Here is a 21,138-nt window from a genome sequence, read left to right on the forward strand (position 1 = left end):
ATAGGTCTCGCTGTGATAAGGTGTGAGTCCTTATTCCTATTTGATAAATTTGAAATTGGTGTATTACAGAGGCGCTGCACACTTTTTCGATTTATATCTTAATATTTTATTTTCTCGAAAAAGCTTTATATAATAGAAATAAACATAATTACTTTTATTTATTTTAAATTTCACGTGACGTTTTGCCCAGTGACGTCACGTTTTGTTTATTGAAATGTGACGTCAAAGAATCTGTCAAACTACGCGTCACTCGCAAGTGACTTGAAACCTGACAGTTTGTTTATTTTATGAAATGTGACGTCACACGAAGCTCAATCATGGCTACCCGTGTTTCGGGTCTTGTAATACACAGATAAAAAATCGCATTCTTAATAAAAAAAAAACTAATTGGATAATTGTCGTTAAATGATAAATTACTGATATCCGACAAGTTAGTTAGTTAAGATATTTTGTTGCAACTGTCAAGAAGCCAATTCCGCTCATAACTTTCTTCAAACTTTAAACTAATTTGTACACTCATGGCAGTGAAACTTATATCATTATCAGTTGTTCTCCATATGCCTTACCATTGAATATGCTTTCCCGAACAAGTGTGCCACGTCCCTGTTTCCCTAACAATAACCCTCTCAATTGACCTCTACGTACCCTCAGTGTAAACTCACTCGTCAACCATACGCACAAAAAAAGGAAAAAAAGAAAACCAAAAATAATCCATACATAAAAATTAATGTATTCTATCATCAATAACATAAGGTATAGTTACACAAATAATAAAATTAGAGGAAAACAAATTTATACATAATCCTTAACGCGAATAAAAAAAAAACAAATTATACATGCTATCAACACAAGAATGCTACTATGTCATCCTTCTCCTGACAAACTGTCGTATCTACAATTTTCGCCAAAACTGATTTGTACCTTTTATAATTGTCAATAAGACACAAATCACTTTAGCGAAAGAACAGAGGCAACATTTAGTCAGGTGTGGGACGGTGTATATAAAGAAAACAGTATTTTACAATTTCCTAAAACAATCGCTAACAGTTCACCCGCGCCCTTGCTCATCAACTTAGTACAAAATGTCAATATAATTTGGCTTCAATTTTAGGGCTCATTTAGATTTAATTTCATAGTTGGAGGACAATAAATTTATGCTATAAATGTGCGAAAATATTGTGAGTAAATAAGTCAGTTGACAAGTTTAGTTAGCAACGATTCCTTCTTGATATGTTCAAATCATTCAATTAAGTTCATTGCAGTAGGTAACATAAAATATCGAGTATTATAATATATATATATATATTAATACATACACGCCGTTCAGGCGTACTCGCCAACTGACATACTAAGGTAAATCGAGGAGCAAAACATCGAATTTAATAAGCAACAAAAAGTTTAAACACAAAATGCAAAAATTATGAACTAAGAACGATAACAAATAATCAAAGTACAATGATGCGAGTTTATAAACGAGATGCATTTGTGATTTTTGATAACTTAAAATAAATAAAAGAGTTGATTATATTCACAATGGGCAGAGCATTATTAATAAATCATATTAATATATCAATTAACCAAAAAATGTGGGTTTTATCACGTTTGAGACAGTTCTATACCATACAACAAGACAATAAACACTAAATAGAGACCTTGTATATTATAATACGTCTTACGAATTCATTTTTATATTTGCCTTCAAAATGAAAAGCAAAATTACGACTTCATTTTTCTATTTGCCTTCAAAATAAAAAGCATACTTAATTAAGAATTCATTTTTCTATTTGCCTTTAAAATGAAAAGCAAAATTACGACTTCATTTTCCTATTTGCCTTCAAAATTAAAAGCAAAATAATGTAAAAGAAAATCTATGTAAATATTTCTATATTATAGCATTTGTAATATTTGTTCTAAAGTATATAAACGTCTGGTTGGATGGTATTGTACTACCCCCGACGACAAGGCACTAGGTTCGATTCCCGGATCATATAATCGCAGTACCCAAACACCACATGCAATCCCTTTACAATTAAGTAAACTTCGCTGTAAAATTAAATCATACGTCGCCACAATAAATAAATAACCAACTAAAATTATAAACAAACAAAAAATATTTTGTGCGGAAGTAAGTACCTACCAATCGATTTGTGATTTCAAAATTAAACTATAATTTTTCGATGTTGAACAAAGGTAAATAATGTGATCCGTGTGTAAAGTAATAGAGTTAAGTATATAGATACGCTGGCCGTAACATAGCAGGTAACTAGCGTAGGTATATCGGCGCGTCCGTCGACCTAGACTATACTATACTGAACGCTGCAAGCTCCTCTACAAACATTTACAATATCCATTTTAAAAATAAATTGTCTTATTTAAAAAACAGGAGTCACACACACGCCAGGCCTCTTCTCATCCAACACTCATCCACACATATTTCCTATTCAAACATTATTATGTTATCTCCTTGTCCGCTTAGCTATAAATATAGTTTACATTAAATTAAAATATAGAATGAAAACTACACATTTCTTACAATATACTATGTACAAGGCATCTTGTCGCTCATTATAAACATTACAACTTGTATGTTTGTCCATAATGATTTGAATTGTTTGTGTCTACGCGTTATTTAGGTACGCATGCGTAAACGGTCCGGCGGTCCAATGGGGAGCGCTGTGACGTCACTCGGCCGTGATTGGCCGGCGCGGCGCGGCCGCTCGTGACGTCACCGGCGTAGGAGCCACTCGGCGCCCGCGCAGCCCGGGAGCGCTCGCAATAAACTTTCATACAAAACCTATCTGGCACTAACATGTATATTCATTACAAAATGTATAATATAATATTATGTATATACAATCACAACATAAATTTGATAAACAACCGAGAGAAAGAGACAATTGGTGTTACGGCGTTTTGTTTATGAGTCACGTTATTGATGTCTTCGTATTGTACTCATTAAAAAATTGAATTAATATATTTGCACTTTCAATTTATTAAACCGAACTATCGATTTGTTCTAATTTGTAGTTATTATGTCAATTGCTCAATTATATTATGATCATTATTACTTCGTCCGATCATACTTTGATCACCGATACTTGACAAGGTGCGGAATTTACTATGTAAACGGATCTAGCTTCCCTAATAAGAGTATTATTGTCGCTCCGAGTAGCTTATGAGTCACAGGTCAGAGTAACTCTCCATATAAGTACGCGTGTGAATTTAAAACAACATTAAAATGCATTAGACATTCAATATCGCTGATTCTGTATCCAAATAACTTGATATGTTTATGAAATCATCGGTGTAACACGATGCTAACCACTGTTTTGCTCGTTCATTGTTCTGTCTGTCAAAGGAAAGCAGAATAGGAACATTTACGGATTTATAAACCACGCTTCGGTTTTGATCAAACTTAATATTTGGTCGTCACACAAACCATGAAATCGTCATTGGAGACGTCAAACTTGTATCTTATTATTAATTTAGGCAATAGAACTCGAAGAAGTATTACAAGTCATCGTTGCCCAAAATCAGTTATAGATCTAAACGAAACTACAGAAATAGCTTAAAATACTTATAACCTCTCACGCGAGTTAGGAGCAAAGTATACGCGTTATAGAATCATCAAATTATTGCAAACTACTAGTGATCCCATACATATTGAGATATATTAAATCTTGGCCCACAGCGATCGTCGTATATCCCATAACACTTAGAAACGTACAATTCGTATATGTGATCCCGACAGTACACAGGTTGATAGTGAAGGTACTACAACGAAAAACACTTAAGATATGATTAATCTATCACTTACATTAGAGTCGGTTTGAGAAGACTCGCCCGTGGCCCGTTGCTAGGCAACGATGTTTTTACACGTTTTTTTTTGGTCATAGTTTTGGAAAGAGAACGAAATGCGAAGACTTGAAGTGTCATTCCGAGTATGCGAGTGTGCGTTGGTCGCTCGATACCGCACGCGGCGGTATTGTATCTCTTAGTGTAAGCTTAGCGTTTGCTAAAACTCTGGCGGTGAGACCAAATTATGCTTGATAATTCCACAAACTTGTTCCACGCCCAGTGTAAGTTGATCGTACGCGCAAAACCGCGCGTGGTCGCGTGGTGCAGACCAACTTACACTGAGCATTGAAGAAGTTTGTGTAGACGCAGCATAAGTCGGTCAGATGCTAGTTTTAGTCGGTTATCAAACAACGAGGTCGCGGTAGCGGTGAAGCGGTTGGCAACGTAGTATTGACTTGTATGTAACCTGTTGATTCTTAACACACGAGCACCGCCTGACCGCGCGGCCGTGTGATAACCGCCTTAGCGCACGCCCATATAGAATATCAAGAATCTTTAAGCACGTGGCTATAATCGGAACTAACGCCGCCGATTTTTTTTTCACTCATAACAGCGTGTTAGTGACATCGAACGAAAACTTTGAGGGACAATTCAGACCATGATTCCGAGTTGATATCAAGTGGAATTTTCCATCGAAAAATTATGGAACTGAAAATAATTTAATAAAACAGTAAAATTTTCATGAATTTTCCGACAGGAAATTCCACTCGGTATCAAGAATCATGGTCTGAATCATCCCCCTTACTATTCGTTATAATGCCACATGTATAAATGGAATTCTCCATTTGGAGATGGTGCACATCAGGTCATCCAAGTGCCATAAGATCCTTGTCAATCTATATTTAATATATCCGTCATAAAACGGCGTCAAAATATAATTGTATAATGTCTTATAGCGAAGTAATAGCAAATTGCGTTCGATTGAAATGGCAGGTCCATGTTAATCTTACTATGAATTTCACACTAAATTATGTACATATATAAAAGCGAAAATTCACTGACTGTCTCATTCACTCATCACGAAATCTCAAAAAAGTGCTAGGAGTCTCAAATTTTGCACGGGGGCTCCTTCTACGACGAAGGTGCTCACTAAGACGGGATTTTGCGAAATCCAACCCCTCAGGGGGTAAAAATTGATGACAAAGTTTGTATGAAACTTCTATAGTTTAACAGTAGAAGTTAAATATAAAATAATTGAGTATTAATCTGAATTTCTAGATTCCGTATAACGAAATCTTTTTGGTTTTCACATTCAGAGTATTGAACGGAGACACATCTTAGAAATAATAATCAAAATGGAGTAATCGATTAGGTTTTTGAGAGTATAATTATAAAGTATTGTTTCAGTAATTTCTTTTACTTATTGCAATATAGCATATATTGCATAAATCATTGATATATCAATCGAAATGCAAGTAACAATTACTTCAACAGTAAGACATTATTTCAATACGTTTGGAACATCGATTTAATGTCAATAATTTCGCCTACAACTCCTACCCTCATCTAATGTCGTTAAGGTCAAGGCGTTGAAGATTTAGGTATTTATCGCAGATAAGTATTGATGTTGAGTAATTTAAGCGGTAGACCAGTTGGCATCTTTGAATATTGGGGCAGCGAATCTGTTTCGCACGCACATACGTGTTAGTTAGCCAGCAGATTTGACAAGTAAGACTTTAAATCTCCACCCATATCCAAAGACACCAGCAGCCTACCTTCGCGTCCACAACAGCGGAGCCCTAGGACTTCTTTGTATGGCAACACATACCAAATCCTAAAGTGGACACGTTTACAACCCGAGCGAATTAACTAGACCATCAGACACAACACGAAGCTGACAATAACATAAGACAATATATTATTTTCTTTTCCAGAAATGCTTGAATAACATAAAATAGCATTACGCCTGTATCCAGAAACTAGGCAGCGGTCTATAGAATATACACCAACTCCTCGCCACCTATGTTTCATGGTATACAGTGCGAGCCTATTTCCATTAACCGGGCCACAAATCGCCACCATGATCCAAACATCAATTCAAGTTCGTGAAGTCGTAATTCATTGGTTAAGTGGTTTCTTTGGCTGATAATATACAACAGGTTGGCAAAGACTGCGAAAGTGTCGTCTCACATGGTAAACTATCTATTTGCCCGATGGGCTGATGACAACTTATATAACCGAACGATTCATTAGATCCGTCTAAGAATGGATATTGGAAGTTACTGCGGGCTATTTGATCGATAACTGGCATTTACTAGGAAGTGTTTGAATAGTCTGAACGGCTAAAGCCTAGTTATCTCGCCCGGGCCGCAGGTATGCTGTACAGTAGCGTGGAGCGTGCGCTGGGCAGGCGGCGCTGCGGTCACTCGCGCGGCGCGTGCTTGAGCAGCGAGATGGCGTGCCGCACGTACTGCACCAGGTGACGGAACGTCGAGAACAGCGTCAGCGGCCCGCACTTGCGGTCCACTGCTATGAACAAATCTGCGGGGAAAAGAAACATATGTAAGCGGCTAATTATTTAGGCACGTTAAGCCGTTGGTCCCGGTTACTACGTAGTCGTTACATGAGCCATGTCTTTGGCTTTGGCGGCTCAATAATAACCGTGACACCAGGGTTGGTGATGTTGGTAATCCACCTCACAACCCACACGATAAGAAGCTAATTATTAGGCCGGGACATTTATTTATAGATCTGGGGGTTATTATTACTATTTGAGTGTATGGCTCGAGCTGATACAACCCGAATGTGTGCAATCCAGCAAGATTTAGATTTAGTAGATCTAAAAATCCAGTAGCAGATCTAAAAATCCAGTAGTAAATCTAAAAATCCAGTAGTAGAGCTAAAAATTCAGTAGATCTAAAAATCCAGTAGTAGATCTAAAAACCCAGTAGTAGATTTAAAAATCCTCCTCTAGGCCGATCCATTCGATTAGATCTAGCGTCTTTTGGGAGGAAGCTCTATGTCCTCCTTCGGATCCATTATGTGCCCCCAGTGCTCGACTTCTACTGTGTATGAGAGCCTCACAGCTGCACAGCAGGTGTAATGGCGTCGCATCCTTTCTCTGGGGGTTACAACATACATAAGTTCACGACTATGATCCCAGGGTAGTCAGAGGTACATCCATCGCAAGATATATCGCCGTACACAATCGTCTGTTAGTTATTTTAAGTTTCCATTCTGGACTGGGAGCTTAACACAGAAGTTTTATCTGCTAAAATGTGTTTTTAAAACGTTTTATCTTAAAAAACGAAAGCGTTTGAATTTAGAAGGCTAAACTGAGCTGTAACGAAACTGAGTAACTTGCTATCGATCAATAACCGAGTTTCGGTCCTCTTCGAATAAAATAAAATAAAGTCCACCAACCTTGATTAGGCCTCAGTCGGCACAAGCAGTCGGCCTGCTCCCACAGCTCGTGCGCCACGTACAGGAACGTGTAGTACTTGGTGAGCTGCAGCAGCGCGTGGTGCGCGTGCGCCGGCACGGAGTGGGCCAGCGAGCAGTAGCCCGACGACGCCGACCCCGCCGACCCCACCGACCCCGCCGGCGACGGCGACGGCGACAGCGGCGACACCGACTCCGCGCACGCCGGCTACGGGCAAACATACACTCACTACTCTGGTAATCTACACGATACTTCTGGGGTGTTCAAATACCACGTTGAAACAAATATACACACACAAATATATAATTATATATTTACTTAATTTAAATTTATTTAATTATTACGGTCACCCGTGCACCCGTATCCGTATACCGTATACCCGTAACTCTCAAAGAGAAATTTAAATCGTAAAAAAGCTAACTCGGACGGAACTTTAAACCTGCAGCTCTTGTCAAGCCGGGACGAGCGTGTTAACCATTACACCGTGTCCTCCTCCTGTCCATGCGAAATTCTTCGATCTATGTAGGAAGAGGGACATTCAAACACTTTACCTATATCGCGTTTATTTTTTCAAACCTAATGATTTATAATAAAAAACATACAACAGCAAAACTGGCCGTGGCAAAAATAAAAATGTGATGAAACAAAATACATACAATGTTTACCTTTTGTTGATATTCTTGGACTATCTTGTAGTACTCCTTGACCTCCCGGTTGTACATCTTGAACATCCGCAGGTACAGTAGCGCTTGGACGCGGAGGCTGCAACAACATTATTATATATTTATACTCTACGGATACGAGAATTCGCAGGCTTGAGTCACCTGATTGACAGAAAAAGCTTGGGAGGGCACGTTAAGCCGTTGGTCCCGGCTATTAACCGACCAACCCAGTGAAGCAGCGTGGTGGAGTATGCTCCATAACCCCTCCGGTTGATTGAGGGGAAGCCTGTGCCCAGCAGTGGGATGTATATATGTACTCTACGGACAAATAGCGAGAGCATGGTACGAGGACTCTGTTACTCTATAGTCTATGCTGTACACGTCATTATAATAAAGAGAATTATTGTCTCATGCCTTTAGAAATTTTCATTATCTTTCAGCTCATGTAACGACTACTTACTTAACCTGGACCAACTGCTTAACGTGCCTTCCAAAGCACGGATCATCTTACTTTCGGACAATCTGGTGATCAGCCAGTAATGTCCTAACCAAACTAGGGAGCACAAAGTAATTTGTCCATAGAAAAGGTCTAGTACGATCTTCTCTGAACCGCGTGTATGAAACGATTAATAAGTGTGGAGGAAGCAAGAGAAGTGTGTAAGGATCGAAGCAAATGGAATTCCATAGTCTCTGCTTACCCCGGTGGGAAACAGGTGTGAGTTTATGTATATGTATGTATGCATACCTCAAAATATCCAACTTGCTGAACGTAGAGTGCGGCGAGGCGCGGAACCTCTGCGGCATCGAGTGTATCGACTTGATATACTCTATGGTCTCCCTGTAGATGGTGAAGGCTCGTTTGGTGTCCAGCTCTAGTTCCAGCACTCGCCCGGTGAGAACGAAGCATAGGACCGACTCAAGGTATAGCATGACCCGAGCAAGTGGTTCCTGTTCTCGTTCCGCCGCCGTACGCAAGCGTTTTGCCTCGCCTAAGTAGTACCTGTAATGGTCGAATGGTTTTGGCTTAGTTTTTATGAAAGATGGGAACATCTTAATAAAGACGGAAGTCTTTATTAACACTCTCCCAAAAACTGGATGCGAGAATGATTTCAATGCCCTTGTGAAATCATTCTCGCATCCAGTTTTTGGGAGTGTCCGCAGTGTTGTTATTCCAACTTAAGATGCGCCGTAGAATGAAAAATAATACTACGTATGTAAATGAGATCCATAAAAACAACGGCAGCACAACAGGCTCCTTGACAACCCAGTCAAATGCGATACTTTTTACGAAACGTCAAAACAAAAGTTTTCTTTGCAGTTGGACAAGTCCGGTTTTTTTACAGAAGCGACTGCCTGTCTGACCAATCAAACCGCGAAGGGAAAACCAGCCCAATACAGGTTAGATCACGAACCTCCGAAAGTGCATTTCTCGGGAATGTGGGTTTCCTCATGATGTTTTTCTCAATCATTTATGATCCAAACATGAATTCGACAACAAAATCATTGGTTTAGTCCTGTGCTGGATTCGGACCTGCGACCTCAAAGTGAGAGGTAAGCGTTCTACCAACTAGGCGACCACGGGTCTACTTAAAAACTCCTATAAATATGAATTCCGTGATTGTACGTACTTGTGGTCTCGCTCCTCGTCCGATAGCGCGTCGGCAGGCAGGCGCTCGAAGTACGAGTAGTAGATGGGCGTACGGCCCGCGCCGCCGGACCGCTCGTGGTTGGTGGCCGCCACCTCGCCGCCCTGTACCACGACAACCACGCCATTAGCATACGATGAGGTTGATTCTCCACCTCACAACCCACACGATAGACGAAGAAGAAGCATACGATGTTGTTGCCTTTACATGTAGTCACTGCCTAATATAGGCAGCCAAATTACTAAATTGTATAACAGTATTTTTTTAAAGAACGTCTAGGGCCCTGTGCCGAGGTTTTTCTTGCATGTTCTTTCCCCGGCTAGACAGGCTGTGAGAAGCTGCAGTAGTTTTAGGCGGATGAGACGTTCGTTATGTAAAAAATGTCTAAAAGTGTAACTGTTACCTATTGAATAAAGATATTTTGAATTTATTTAAAATAATAATAAAATACAGAAATAAATGAATTATATATATTTATTTTTAATTCGCATTTGAGTAACGTATTTGACATACAGCTTGCGCTAAAGTTATGTCAAGTGTTGCCAATTAATAAATATCAGTTACAAAAGACTGACTTTTAATTTTTCGTAGTCGTATAGTAGTACGATGTGGTATGGTAGTACGGTGTGGTACGGTAGTATGATGTGGTGCGGTAGTACGGTGTGGTACGATAATATGGTGTGGTACGATAGTACGGTGTGGTACGGTAGTATGGTGTGGTACGGTAGTACGGTGTGGTACGCTACCTGTTCGCTGGGCGGCGCCTGCCGGCGCTTGGTGGGCCTTGAGGGCGGCGGCCGCTGCAGCGCGCGCGCCAGCTCGCTGCGCAGGCGCGACAGCGGCACGCGCACCACCAGCCGCGTGCGCCCGCCCGCCGCCACTGCAACGGGGGACACGTTATTATCGCCTTTTTTCACATCACTTATACTAGATTTGCTGCAAATGTCATCAACTACTTGGCCAAATGGAGAGTGCTGAGGACTCTCATCTGGTACAAGATTTAAGACAAGACGCCTGAGGGTATCCAGTCGGGCGCGAACCGGCGTCAGGCGGGTTTCAGGGCGTCGTCTGTGAAGATACATCACTCCCTCCGCCAGTAGCCTCCGAGCGGTTAATACTCGTACATCTTGAAGATGCTCCGCGGAGGAGTGCAATACGAGTCGATAAGTACTTTAGTATTGATCTAGTTTGTGCATTGTCTGCATGAGCTCGTATAAAACGCAACTCAGTCGTCGTTCGAAATTCAAAATAGTGAGAAACAATCGTAGCTCTACGAAATTCAGCGCGTATATTTGTATAATGTTGCTACTTAAAAAAATACGCTTCAACAGCGATACTCACCATTGGAAGAAGCCTCTTCGAGTCTCTCACTGCCGCGGCCAGACTTAATCCCTGAACCAACATCGGCCTCTGCACGAACATATCTGTCAGGCAGCACCCGTTCTACAGACGTCTTATCCGGGGGCGCTCGCTCAAGAGGAATCTTCTCCGGCGCCTTGTCCCCGGACACCCGAGTATGCTCCAGGGTCGTTTTATCCCCAGAAACCCTCTCACTAGACCTCTCCGACGAAACCCGGTCGCTGCCGATCGACAACCGATCGCTACCGATCGACAACCTATCGCTTCCGATCACTCCCAATCTGTCGGAGGATATCCTGTCGCTTGAAAGGCGATCTGAGGATAACCTGTCCGACGTGAGTCGATCGTGTCGATCAGCGGATAACCGGTCGTTTGGATGCCGACCGGCGGGGGAGGTTAGTCGGCCAGCGGGGGAGGTAAGTCGACCCGCTGGGGAGGTAAGTCGACCCGCCGGGGAGGTAAGTCGACCCGCCGGGGAGGTAAGTCGATTTGCCGGGGAGGTAAGTCGACCCGCGGGGGAGGTAAGTCGACTTGCGGGGGAGGTGAGACGATCGGCCGTTAGCCGGTCTGATGACAGTCTGTCGGCGACCAGACGGTCAGTGGTAAGGCCGCTTGATAACCTGAGACAAAAAATAATTATTAGTTATATAAATAACTAAAAATAACTAATAATATCCAAACACAAATTACACTGGAAAAGGACGTGGCATATTCCAAACAAGTTATTTCCGAACTTGAATTCTGATTCTGCATTGACAAGAGCTGCTGGTTCGAATCTTGTCTTGTCAGTCCACGAGATAGAATTTTTCGAGCTAAGATCATTATAAGACCTGGTTTTCAAAAGGGTTTTCTAATCACATCCTATGTTATTTTTAAAACAATACGCTTTCTTACAATAATGTGCCCGAAGACGTAACGTCTTCTTCGTCCACATAAAAAGACTTTAATTGGCGGAAGGAGCTTACCTGTCCGTCGTGAGCCGATCGCTAGACATCCTGTCGCGGTCTTGTATCCGGTCGTTGGACGTCCTTTCCGTTTGTATCCGGTCGGCCGTCCGGTCCGGATTCCTGTCGACCCTGTCTTCAGGACGTCTGTAGTCGGACCGGGGAGTATTCCCCCGTTTGGACTGTCTTTCCTCTCGACGCCGGTCTTCGGGAGGCGGTGACAGACGGGCCAGAGCTTCCTCGTTTCTTCTCTCATCATCGTCGGCCCCTGACTCCGGCGCCGTGACCTCGATGATGGTGACCTGGCCTTTGCCTTTCCCCCCTTTCCCTTTCCCGCCTTTCCCGCCCTTACCCCCTTCGTCCTTTTTCGGCGTAAATACCTGGAAGGAGCGGTATGGTTTAGTATGGTGAAAAAATAGTTTTGTTAATGTATATTTTTCTTAGTGTTTGTCTGCTGCTATGCTGCGAAAAGTTAATATAGTTTCTTGTGCAATGCAGTTCACAATTATTGTCTGAAAGCATTGGCAATGAAATATTTTTTCATCTCAGTAGAATAGAATAGAAATCATTAGCTATAAGTAGGTATAGGTACACAGTAGGAGTGAACATAAGAATTAAACTTTATTTCTAAAAAGGGACGTCAGCTCAGCAGTGAAAGGAAGCCCTGAATTAACTCTCACCTTCCGGAAGATATGCGTCTTGGTGTCATGCAGGGCCGCGTGCGGGGCCGGCGTGGGCTCTGTCTCGGGCTCGCTGTCCCGATTGTCGCGCTCCCTGTCCCGCGCGTCCCGGTTGTCTCGCGTGTCCCGTTCGGCCCCAGCGGGCGGGACGGGGGACGTGGCACGTTGCTTGCGTGGCCGGCCGCGCTTCTTCTTCGGAGGCTCGGATGTCGATTTCTTTGGAGGCCGCCCGCGTTTCAGCGGCGCCTGCTGCCCGACCGCCGTCGCCGCGAGACGGGGCGACGTCTGCCAATACAAGGATAAGGGTTTTTTTTACTGTACCTAAATTTATACACAACTAAAATCTTTATCTTCATAATTATACACATAAACTCACGCCCTCGACACCATAATCTCTAATGGGATGGCAGAATCAACATTGTAGTGTGACCGTACCTACGTCACACCTATAAAACGTAGAATTAAGTAATAGTAAGTACCTAAGCATTTTATAATTGTAATATCATTCGTATGATATCTATAGCGATCTCGGAGTCATTCATGACTCCAAGCTATTATTTGAGAGCCACATTGATAACATTGTGGCTAAGGCATCTAAAGCACTTGGATTTGTTAAACGTAGCTGTAAGGAGTTCACGCAAATTAAAACATTCAAAATTTTGTATTGCTCTTTCGTTCGCAGTAACCTGGAGTATGCGTCTCAAATTTGGAACCCCAGATACGCAACTTACGTTGATCGTATCGAAAGTATACAGAAAAAGTTTGTTCGCTACTTATGTTATCGTAGTAACGACCGCTATGAGTCTGCTGGTTACTACGACCAGTGTAGAAAACATCACCTTCTTCCACTGATGAAACGTCGAGAAATTGCCGATCTGATATTTTTGCTAAAAGTTGCTTGTAAGTCAATAGACTGCTCAGAACTTCTATCGCAAATCTCCATCAGAGTCCCTAACAGGACCCTCAGGTTCCACCAACCCCTTTCTCTACCTTCGGCCTCAACAAACTATAGACAGAACACCTATGTATGGCGAGCGTGTAATAATTTCAATAAACTTTGTAAGGAAGTTGATCTTGACTTGTTTAACACCGGTTTTGCAGCGGCGAGGAGATTACTCAATCAAAGGTTTTTTGATGCCTAATCTTCTATTTATGTTCTTTTTTTTAACTTTAATTTGCCTGTGCACAACTCTCCAATATCATATTTACTAGTTTAGGATTATCAGTGGAAACCTGTAATTAGTTTTCAACTGTTATGTTTTTTGTCTACTTTCTGTATTTTATAACTGTTGGTTTTCCTTAAATAAAATAAATAAAATAAATAAATAAATAAGTATGTCGTATGTTATACAGGTGAAAAAGGGGAAACCTGTTATTAGCTTAGTTTATAAGTATATATTTGGTCTCCCAAATATTAAATAAATAAAAAATGTCCATTCGTCAATAAACGCGCACGCATACTTGTGGGATATTCCAACCCGTGTCTCCGAGAACTTCCATCACCCTTCCCAGTGATACCTACTGAAGACCCAACACCACAATATAACATAAGCTTACGATTACATCCCAATAGGGTAACCAGCATGAACTAAGTACAGTCATGAGCAATATAATGTACCCACTTTAGAACTTTGTCGCACTAACATATTTGACATTTAGTAAGACTTACAGTTCAATTTGTCAAAAAAGTGAATGTGACATGGTACCAAAGTGTATACATATTAATGCTCCTGACCGTACCCACACCTCACCGAGCTTTCTCTTACATCACCGTCATAGGTGGAGAGCGGTAACTTATAAAACAGAAACAAAACCGAAACAGCTTTAAACAAAGTTCAATGCTACAAAAAAACCAATTGTTTATACTAAACAAAGATATTACCGTAAAGGGTAGCGATTGCATAAGGACTCGCAAGGTCCAATTTCTAAATGTTACGGACCTTTTGTGAATGGGAAACAAAGCGAAGCCGTAGTAAAGGAAACCAGAGTTTTGAAAAGATTGCGTCGGTTGACTGACCGTCATTATGTAGACTGGGAAGAAATGCGTCATCGTTGTTATAATTTTGAATAATTTACATCATGTCTTGTATAATAATCGTAAATATTAGTATCACTGAGTAACTAGTATAATAATGTTTATATTCCTCTAGTTTTCTGTATTGGGATCTGTATTTATTTGATAAACTTGAAACGCATATCCGGAGTTACTGCGGGTCAACTTACTGATGACTTCTAGCTCTGTTCACCCTGATACAGACACGGGCGTATTATTTACAAAGCATAAACAGCATTTGTATACGTATACGGGACCAACGGCTTATCGTGTCCTCCGAAGCACGAAATCATCTTACTTATTCAGACAGTTAAGTCAAGCCTGCAAAGTCCTTACCAAACGAAGGACAGTCTCACAGAGTGATTTAGGCAATGTCCCCAACGGGAATCGAACCCGGACCTCCAGATCGTGAGCCAAACGCTCTAACCACTAGACCACGGAGGCTGTTGACATTATATGTTGTAAATTGTGGGCACTCTTTGTCTTCACTATGTAACAAATAAATGCTGTATTATGAGTGTCTGTGAAGCTCGGTGGCGCAGCGGTAAACGCGCTTGGACTGCGATTGTTGAAGTTAAGCAACTTTCGCAAAGACCGGTCATAAGATGGGTGACCACAAAAAAAAGTTTTCATCTCGAGCTCCGCCGTGCTTCGGAAGGCACGATAAGCCGTTGGTCCCGGCTGCATAAGCAGTCGTTAGTAACCACCAATCCGCACTGGGCCCGCGTGGTGGTTTAAGGCCCGATCTCCCTATCCATCCATAGGGAAGGCCCGTGCCCCAGCAGGGGGACGTTAATGGGCTGGTGATGATGAGTGTCTGTTGTCCAAAAAAAGGAAATATAAGGTAAATAAAGTACCGTGTTGCTAGGGCGCGGCGGCTCGTCGTCGCTGGAGACGGCAGACGAGCGGTTGGCTGTGGAGCGGCGGCGACGCGCGCCAGGAGACGGCGACGACGTCTCCGAGCTTGATAGGTCCGAGATTGGACTCTGCAAACAATACAAGATACATGTTTAATACATATTAGGGAACCTACTACGCTGGTCTAACAGTGGGTACTAAGTTCAACTTGCGATGGATGCTGTGCCGTAGCAAAATATTTAGGTGGTGCGATACCTCAAACCGGAGACCGAAACCGGAGAGGAAATATGATTGGCCACCTGATACGACACGATTCATTTATAACAAACATTATAGAAGGAAAAATTGAAGGGAAGAGAGGAAGGGGTAGACCTAGGATAACATTTATGAAACAAATAAAAGAGAAGGTGCAGGTCGTGTCGTATCGAGAGGTGAAGGTTTTGGCGGGAAGAAGAGAGGAATGGCGATTTCTCCACCGACAAGAGCGCAGCTCTTAAATAGAGAGAGAGGGAGACCTCAAAGTGGCACCCTTCAACCCTTTAAAAAATAAAATATTTAGGCCACCCGGGATGAGCAGTCTAATCGATGAAGTTAGCTTACGGTCAGGGTGAACCAGTCTTAGTTGATCCACCCCCCCCCCCCTTTGGGGCCCGGTGCGGTGGCACACCTCACACCGTCCTAGCGCCGCCACTGGATGGATGTACCTCTCAACTACTCCAATAGTTTAAGGTTATATTAGGGATATTCCTCGCACCTCGTATATCGCAGACGCGTAGACGGCAAAATACACAATTTACTACCAATAATTGAACTATTTCTGTCTTCATTCGACATTCGTGTAGAAAGTAGCTTAGAAGTTTTGACTATCACATCGTATTCTAAAATATCGAGGTTCAGTCGAAACAGGGGAAATACCACTTTATAATTTTTTGAGGTTATGATATAAGGAAATAACGATTCAACCTCGGAATGACTGAATAAGCGTTTTGGTAAAGTCCGCAGGTCCGGAAGTTCAAAGGACCCAAAAGAAGATTTTTGGAAATAACTCACTTCCTTGAATGTAACACAACTCACCTTGAAAGGACAGTTGTAGTGCATAAAATTCTACAATTCACGTAATAATTTGAATTACTTTGCAAGCACACTTAGTCAATTTTAAGTTCTTTATTGTACGTATTGAAGTACGAATGAATATGAAATTTAACGCGGACACAATATTTTTTTCACTTCTAAATTTTAAAACGAATCCAATTACTTGGTACCGTCAACACCTCACATACGAGTATTCGAAACGCAAATGAATAAAAATCTACCTATCTGAGAACCTACAAAATGTTCCTATAGTATTGAATCAGCGATATAGTACCCGTGTCTAGTACTGAGAAAGAATTGTTTGTTTGTAACATGACACTTGTGGGAGCGTTTCCAAATAAGGATACAATTGTTATGATTTTTACTAGGAAATAGCTGCTATTTATAGTCAGCACACTCTCCGACGGGGTACCATAGAATAGTGTACTACATGGAATGCAATAAATATTTGAATTTGAATTTGGAATGGTCACTCTCCGTCCCGCACCAATAGGCTACTTTCCAACTAATCAAGTCAGTTAATTTTTTACTAAACGTCAAAACACAAAATTACTATGGAATTTGTATGAAATAGCACAGTGTGACGTCAAAGAAAAACGTGATAAAATATAGAATAGAATAGCTTATTTGCCAGAAAACAGTACAATAAGATGTTGTTACAATTTTATGTCAAGATCAAATCGTCGCCAATATATATATACAAAAACAAAAATTAATAACAATAATAACAATAAGCTTACCTGTACTATCTGTTTTCTTTGTATGTTTCTTGTGTCTGTTTTATTGTGTACAAATAAATAAATAAACAATGATAATTCAATTAAAATTAAATAAAATTAAAAATGTTAAAGTACGAATTTGAAATTTAAAAATTCATTTACACTATAGAAGCGATGTTGCAATAACCATTTTGTCAAGTGTATTTTTAAAGAAGCGGAATATAGGACTTATTATTACGTTTTTCATGATTAAAATTCATAAATAAGTTAAATAGAAAAAAAAAATGTTTTTCGTTAGTTCTAGATCCGTTTTTATTTATTAGTAATCAGAATCTCGTAATTTATGTTGAACCTAGTACACGACCCCTCTGGGTCGTTAGTCTCAAATTATGAAGAGTATCGTTTCTTCACAATAAAATACGACGAATCAATAAATAAGAGCACACGTTACACACAGTGTCGTAGAGAGAATAGAGAGATTAGGCGGCAGAGTTGCCCTACATAAAAAATAATTTCCAACATGGCAGTACAGTCATGAGCAATATTATGTACCCACTTTAGAAACCTGTCGCACTATCCTATTTGAAATTTAATGATACTTAGATAGATAGATAGATAAATGATTTATTTGGTCTACAGACACACATGCATACAATACAAATCAACAACAATACACACCACATACAAAATGTTTAACACACGCCAGGTATGTATGTGTGCTGCAGCAGCGCAAAACGGTCATAGCTCAGCGCAAGTTTTTGCCCTTTCGAGCAAATCGCTGATTTTCAGCTACAACCCGGATAGAGGAAACCGCGGATACGGTAACCGAACTAATTGACGTTGTTTACAATTAATAATTAATGCATGCAGAAGATAATCGTAAAAATGCGTTGTAAAATTACTGATATACCTACGTACATAATAAAAAGATACTTGTTTGATATTTTATAGGTATATAATAACAATCTAAATGCATAGATAAAATAACTATAAAGCAGTGTTCGCCACCTATGCAAGAAGTTGTGAATTTTCGACTTACGGTTTGATTTGTCAAGAAAGTTAATGCGACATGATTTCAAAGTGTATACATATTACGCTACGCGTACGCCGCTAAAGGGAGCTCGGTGGCGCAGCGGTAAACGCGCTCGGTCTGCGATTGTTGAAGTTAAGCAATTTGCGCAAAGACCGGTCTTAGGATGGGTGACCACAAAAAAAAAGTTTTCATCTCGAGCTCCTCCGTGCTTCGGAAGGCACGTTAAGCCGTTGGTCCCGGCTGCATTAGCAGTCGTTAATATCCATCAATGGTGGTTTAAGGCCCGATCTCCCTATCCATCCATGGGGAAGGCCCCTGCCCCAGTAGTGGGGACGTTAATGGGCTGGTGATGGATGACGCCGCTAAAGAGTAAGGGGGAGAGCGCGCCACCTGATTCTCACTCGCACTTACGTGTTAGACAGACCGCACACGGAGTCTCCGGGGTGTGTACACTTATTAGTAAGTGCCTTGTAGAACAGAACCAAAAATCTCTTAATTTCAATAAATTCCTGGTAATCCTACGTTTCAAATAAATTGCCTTTTATTAGCGACTTCACTCAGCTTCGCTTGGGTACAATTTTTACAATAACTTATACCTAAATAAATGCAGATGGGGTTATACAATGTTGTGATGGGATGAAACCCGCAGTGGAGCAGCGTGGTGGAGCATACCTTCTTTCGTTGAGTGAAGGGAGGCTTGTGCCCAGCAGTAGGACATATTATACTTCATTGAGTATGTTTCTATTATTGATGATGACATATGTTATATAGACTTACCGGCTTCCCTTTAACATCGGCGAGCGCATGTCTAAGCTCCTTGGACTCATAGGGCTGGTCGGGCGGGTGAGCAGGCGGCGGCGCGAAGTTGGACAGACTCCACGATGAGCGCAGGGCGGGAGGCGCAGGCGCGGGCGGGGCCGCCGCGGGCGCCGCCGCCGGGCCCACTGACTCGCCGGAGGACGACTCCGACTCCGAGTCTGAGGGCGACGACTCGGAGCCCGAACTGGGACTGCCGCCGGAGCCGATTGGCGAGAGGATTCTGGAATTATTATTTTTTATATTATTATTTATAAATATAAGTTTTATACAAGCGGGATCGTTATCTTTTTCAAAATGATAAACGCTGTATTTAGACGATAGGTTAACGTAACGCAGCACCCTGCCGGCAGGACAACGCTGGCAGGAAACAACCGGCAGGATACCCTGCCGGCAGGAAACAACCGGCAGGATCCCTGGCGGCAGGATACCCTGCCGGCAGAACACCCAGCCGGCAAGAAACAACCGGCAGGATACCCTACCGGCAGGACACCCAGCCGCCGGCAGGACAACGCTGGCAGGAAACAACTGGCAGGAAACAACCGGCAGGAAACAACCGGCAGGAAACAACCGGCAGGAAACAACCGGCAGGATACCCTGGCGGCAGGATACCCTGCCGGCAGGACACCTAGCCGGCAGGACACCTAGCCGGCAAGAAACAACCGGCAGGACACCCAGCCGGCAGGACACCCTGCTGGCAGGACAACGCCGGCAGGACAACGCCGGCAGGACAACGCCGGCAGGATTCTACCGGCAGGACACCACCGGCAGGACACCCTGCTGGCAGGACAACGCCGGCGACACCCACACGGTAGGACATCGCCGGCGACAACCTCCCGCCAACACCCAGCCGGCAGGATACCACCGGCAGCACCCTGTCGGCAGGATACCGCTGGCACACTACTGCGCTTATACCACATTATCTTTTTTTTATAATATTATACCTATTATTAAATTATTGTACCGTTTTGCAATTATAAAAATAAGCGCCATAGCATCGATGGCATTGTTGGCGACTTCATTGATCATCATAATCTATATTCAACTACACAGTGTGCACCTCACTAGCGTTCTACACGAGTGTCGCGACTGGAATGATGCTCGGTGGGTATGTGCGGCACGAGCCGAACCGACGCGACGGTTTATACTCCCGACTATAGGTGGCGTGCAGTCCGCGCGATAAAACCCGGCGGCCCGGCCTTGAACTTAATGTTGTAGGAGATACAATTTGCGCACTTTGGGGTTCCTTTTTACCCTCTAATGTGTCAGTTTGATGGGAGGTCAGGAGGGACGGGAAGCGCACGGTGCGGTTTCCGCGGAACTTCCCTTTTTAGTGTCTTTATAGTCAAAAAATAATACGTTATAGAACGGTAACTCTCCGCCCCGCATCAATTCGTATCGGGTGCCAACCTCACCCTTCTGAGGCGTATTTTAGTCTTAAATCGCCGTAAGCCGCTTCTTCTTCTATCGTGTGGGTTGTGGAGTACCAACCCCATCAACCCTGGTGTCAGGGTTACTATTGAGCCGCCAAAGACCCCTGACATGGCTCAGTAACGGTTAAATCAGTAAGTAGCAACCGGGACTAACCTAACCAAACCTAACTGGATTATTTGTCCTAGGTAAATGTACTGGTCTACAACTTCGAGTGTAACGTTCCCAACCTGAACTGGAGTGGGTGCAACATGGTCGTTGGACATAATTTTTGTCTTTGCCATGTTCATGCTAAGACCCACTCGTTGGGATGCTCATATAACGACTACTTACATCAGTAAATAGTAACCGGGACCAACTGCTTAACGTGTCTTCCGAGGCACGGATCATCTTACTTTCGGACAATCAGGTGATCAGCCTGTAATGTCCTAACCATACTAGGGACCACAAAGTATTTTTTGTGATATGTGTCCACCGGGAATCGAACCCGGGACCTCCGGATCGTGAGCCTAACGCTCAACCACTGGCCCACGGAGGTAGTCACGGAGCCGCTAAGGAGTAGAGGGAGAGCGCGCGAATAGCGTCTCGCTCCCACTTATGCGTTA

General features: G+C 42.4%; 1 protein-coding gene across 4 annotated transcripts in view; it reads right to left on the reverse strand.

Moving 5' to 3' along the window:
* Positions 1-707: 707 nt before the first annotated feature.
* The window catches only part of LOC126375636 (AF4/FMR2 family member 1-like), a 263,770-nt gene continuing 243,339 nt past the window's right edge, over positions 708-21,138 (reverse strand). For 3 of the 4 annotated variants that reach the window (XM_050022662.1, XM_050022659.1, XM_050022660.1), the window contains exons 12-22: positions 19,064-19,325; positions 15,442-15,570; positions 12,532-12,816; positions 11,873-12,231; positions 10,890-11,527; positions 10,295-10,428; positions 9,531-9,652; positions 8,648-8,902; positions 7,897-8,002; positions 7,222-7,447; positions 708-6,339 (exon numbers count right to left, since the gene is read on the reverse strand). In XM_050022662.1, the coding sequence (XP_049878619.1) occupies positions 6,221-6,339; positions 7,222-7,447; positions 7,897-8,002; positions 8,648-8,902; positions 9,531-9,652; positions 10,295-10,428; positions 10,890-11,527; positions 11,873-12,231; positions 12,532-12,816; positions 15,442-15,570; positions 19,064-19,325 (2,635 nt within the window). In that variant the 3' untranslated portion in view covers positions 708-6,220. The remainder of the gene's footprint in view (positions 6,340-7,221; positions 7,448-7,896; positions 8,003-8,647; positions 8,903-9,530; positions 9,653-10,294; positions 10,429-10,889; positions 11,528-11,872; positions 12,232-12,531; positions 12,817-15,441; positions 15,571-19,063; positions 19,326-21,138) is intronic. The other variant, XM_050022661.1, reaches the window with a different exon arrangement.

Source organism: Pectinophora gossypiella, chromosome 19 (genome assembly GCF_024362695.1).
Source record: "Pectinophora gossypiella chromosome 19, ilPecGoss1.1, whole genome shotgun sequence".
Classification (NCBI taxonomy): Eukaryota; Metazoa; Arthropoda; class Insecta; order Lepidoptera; family Gelechiidae; genus Pectinophora; species Pectinophora gossypiella.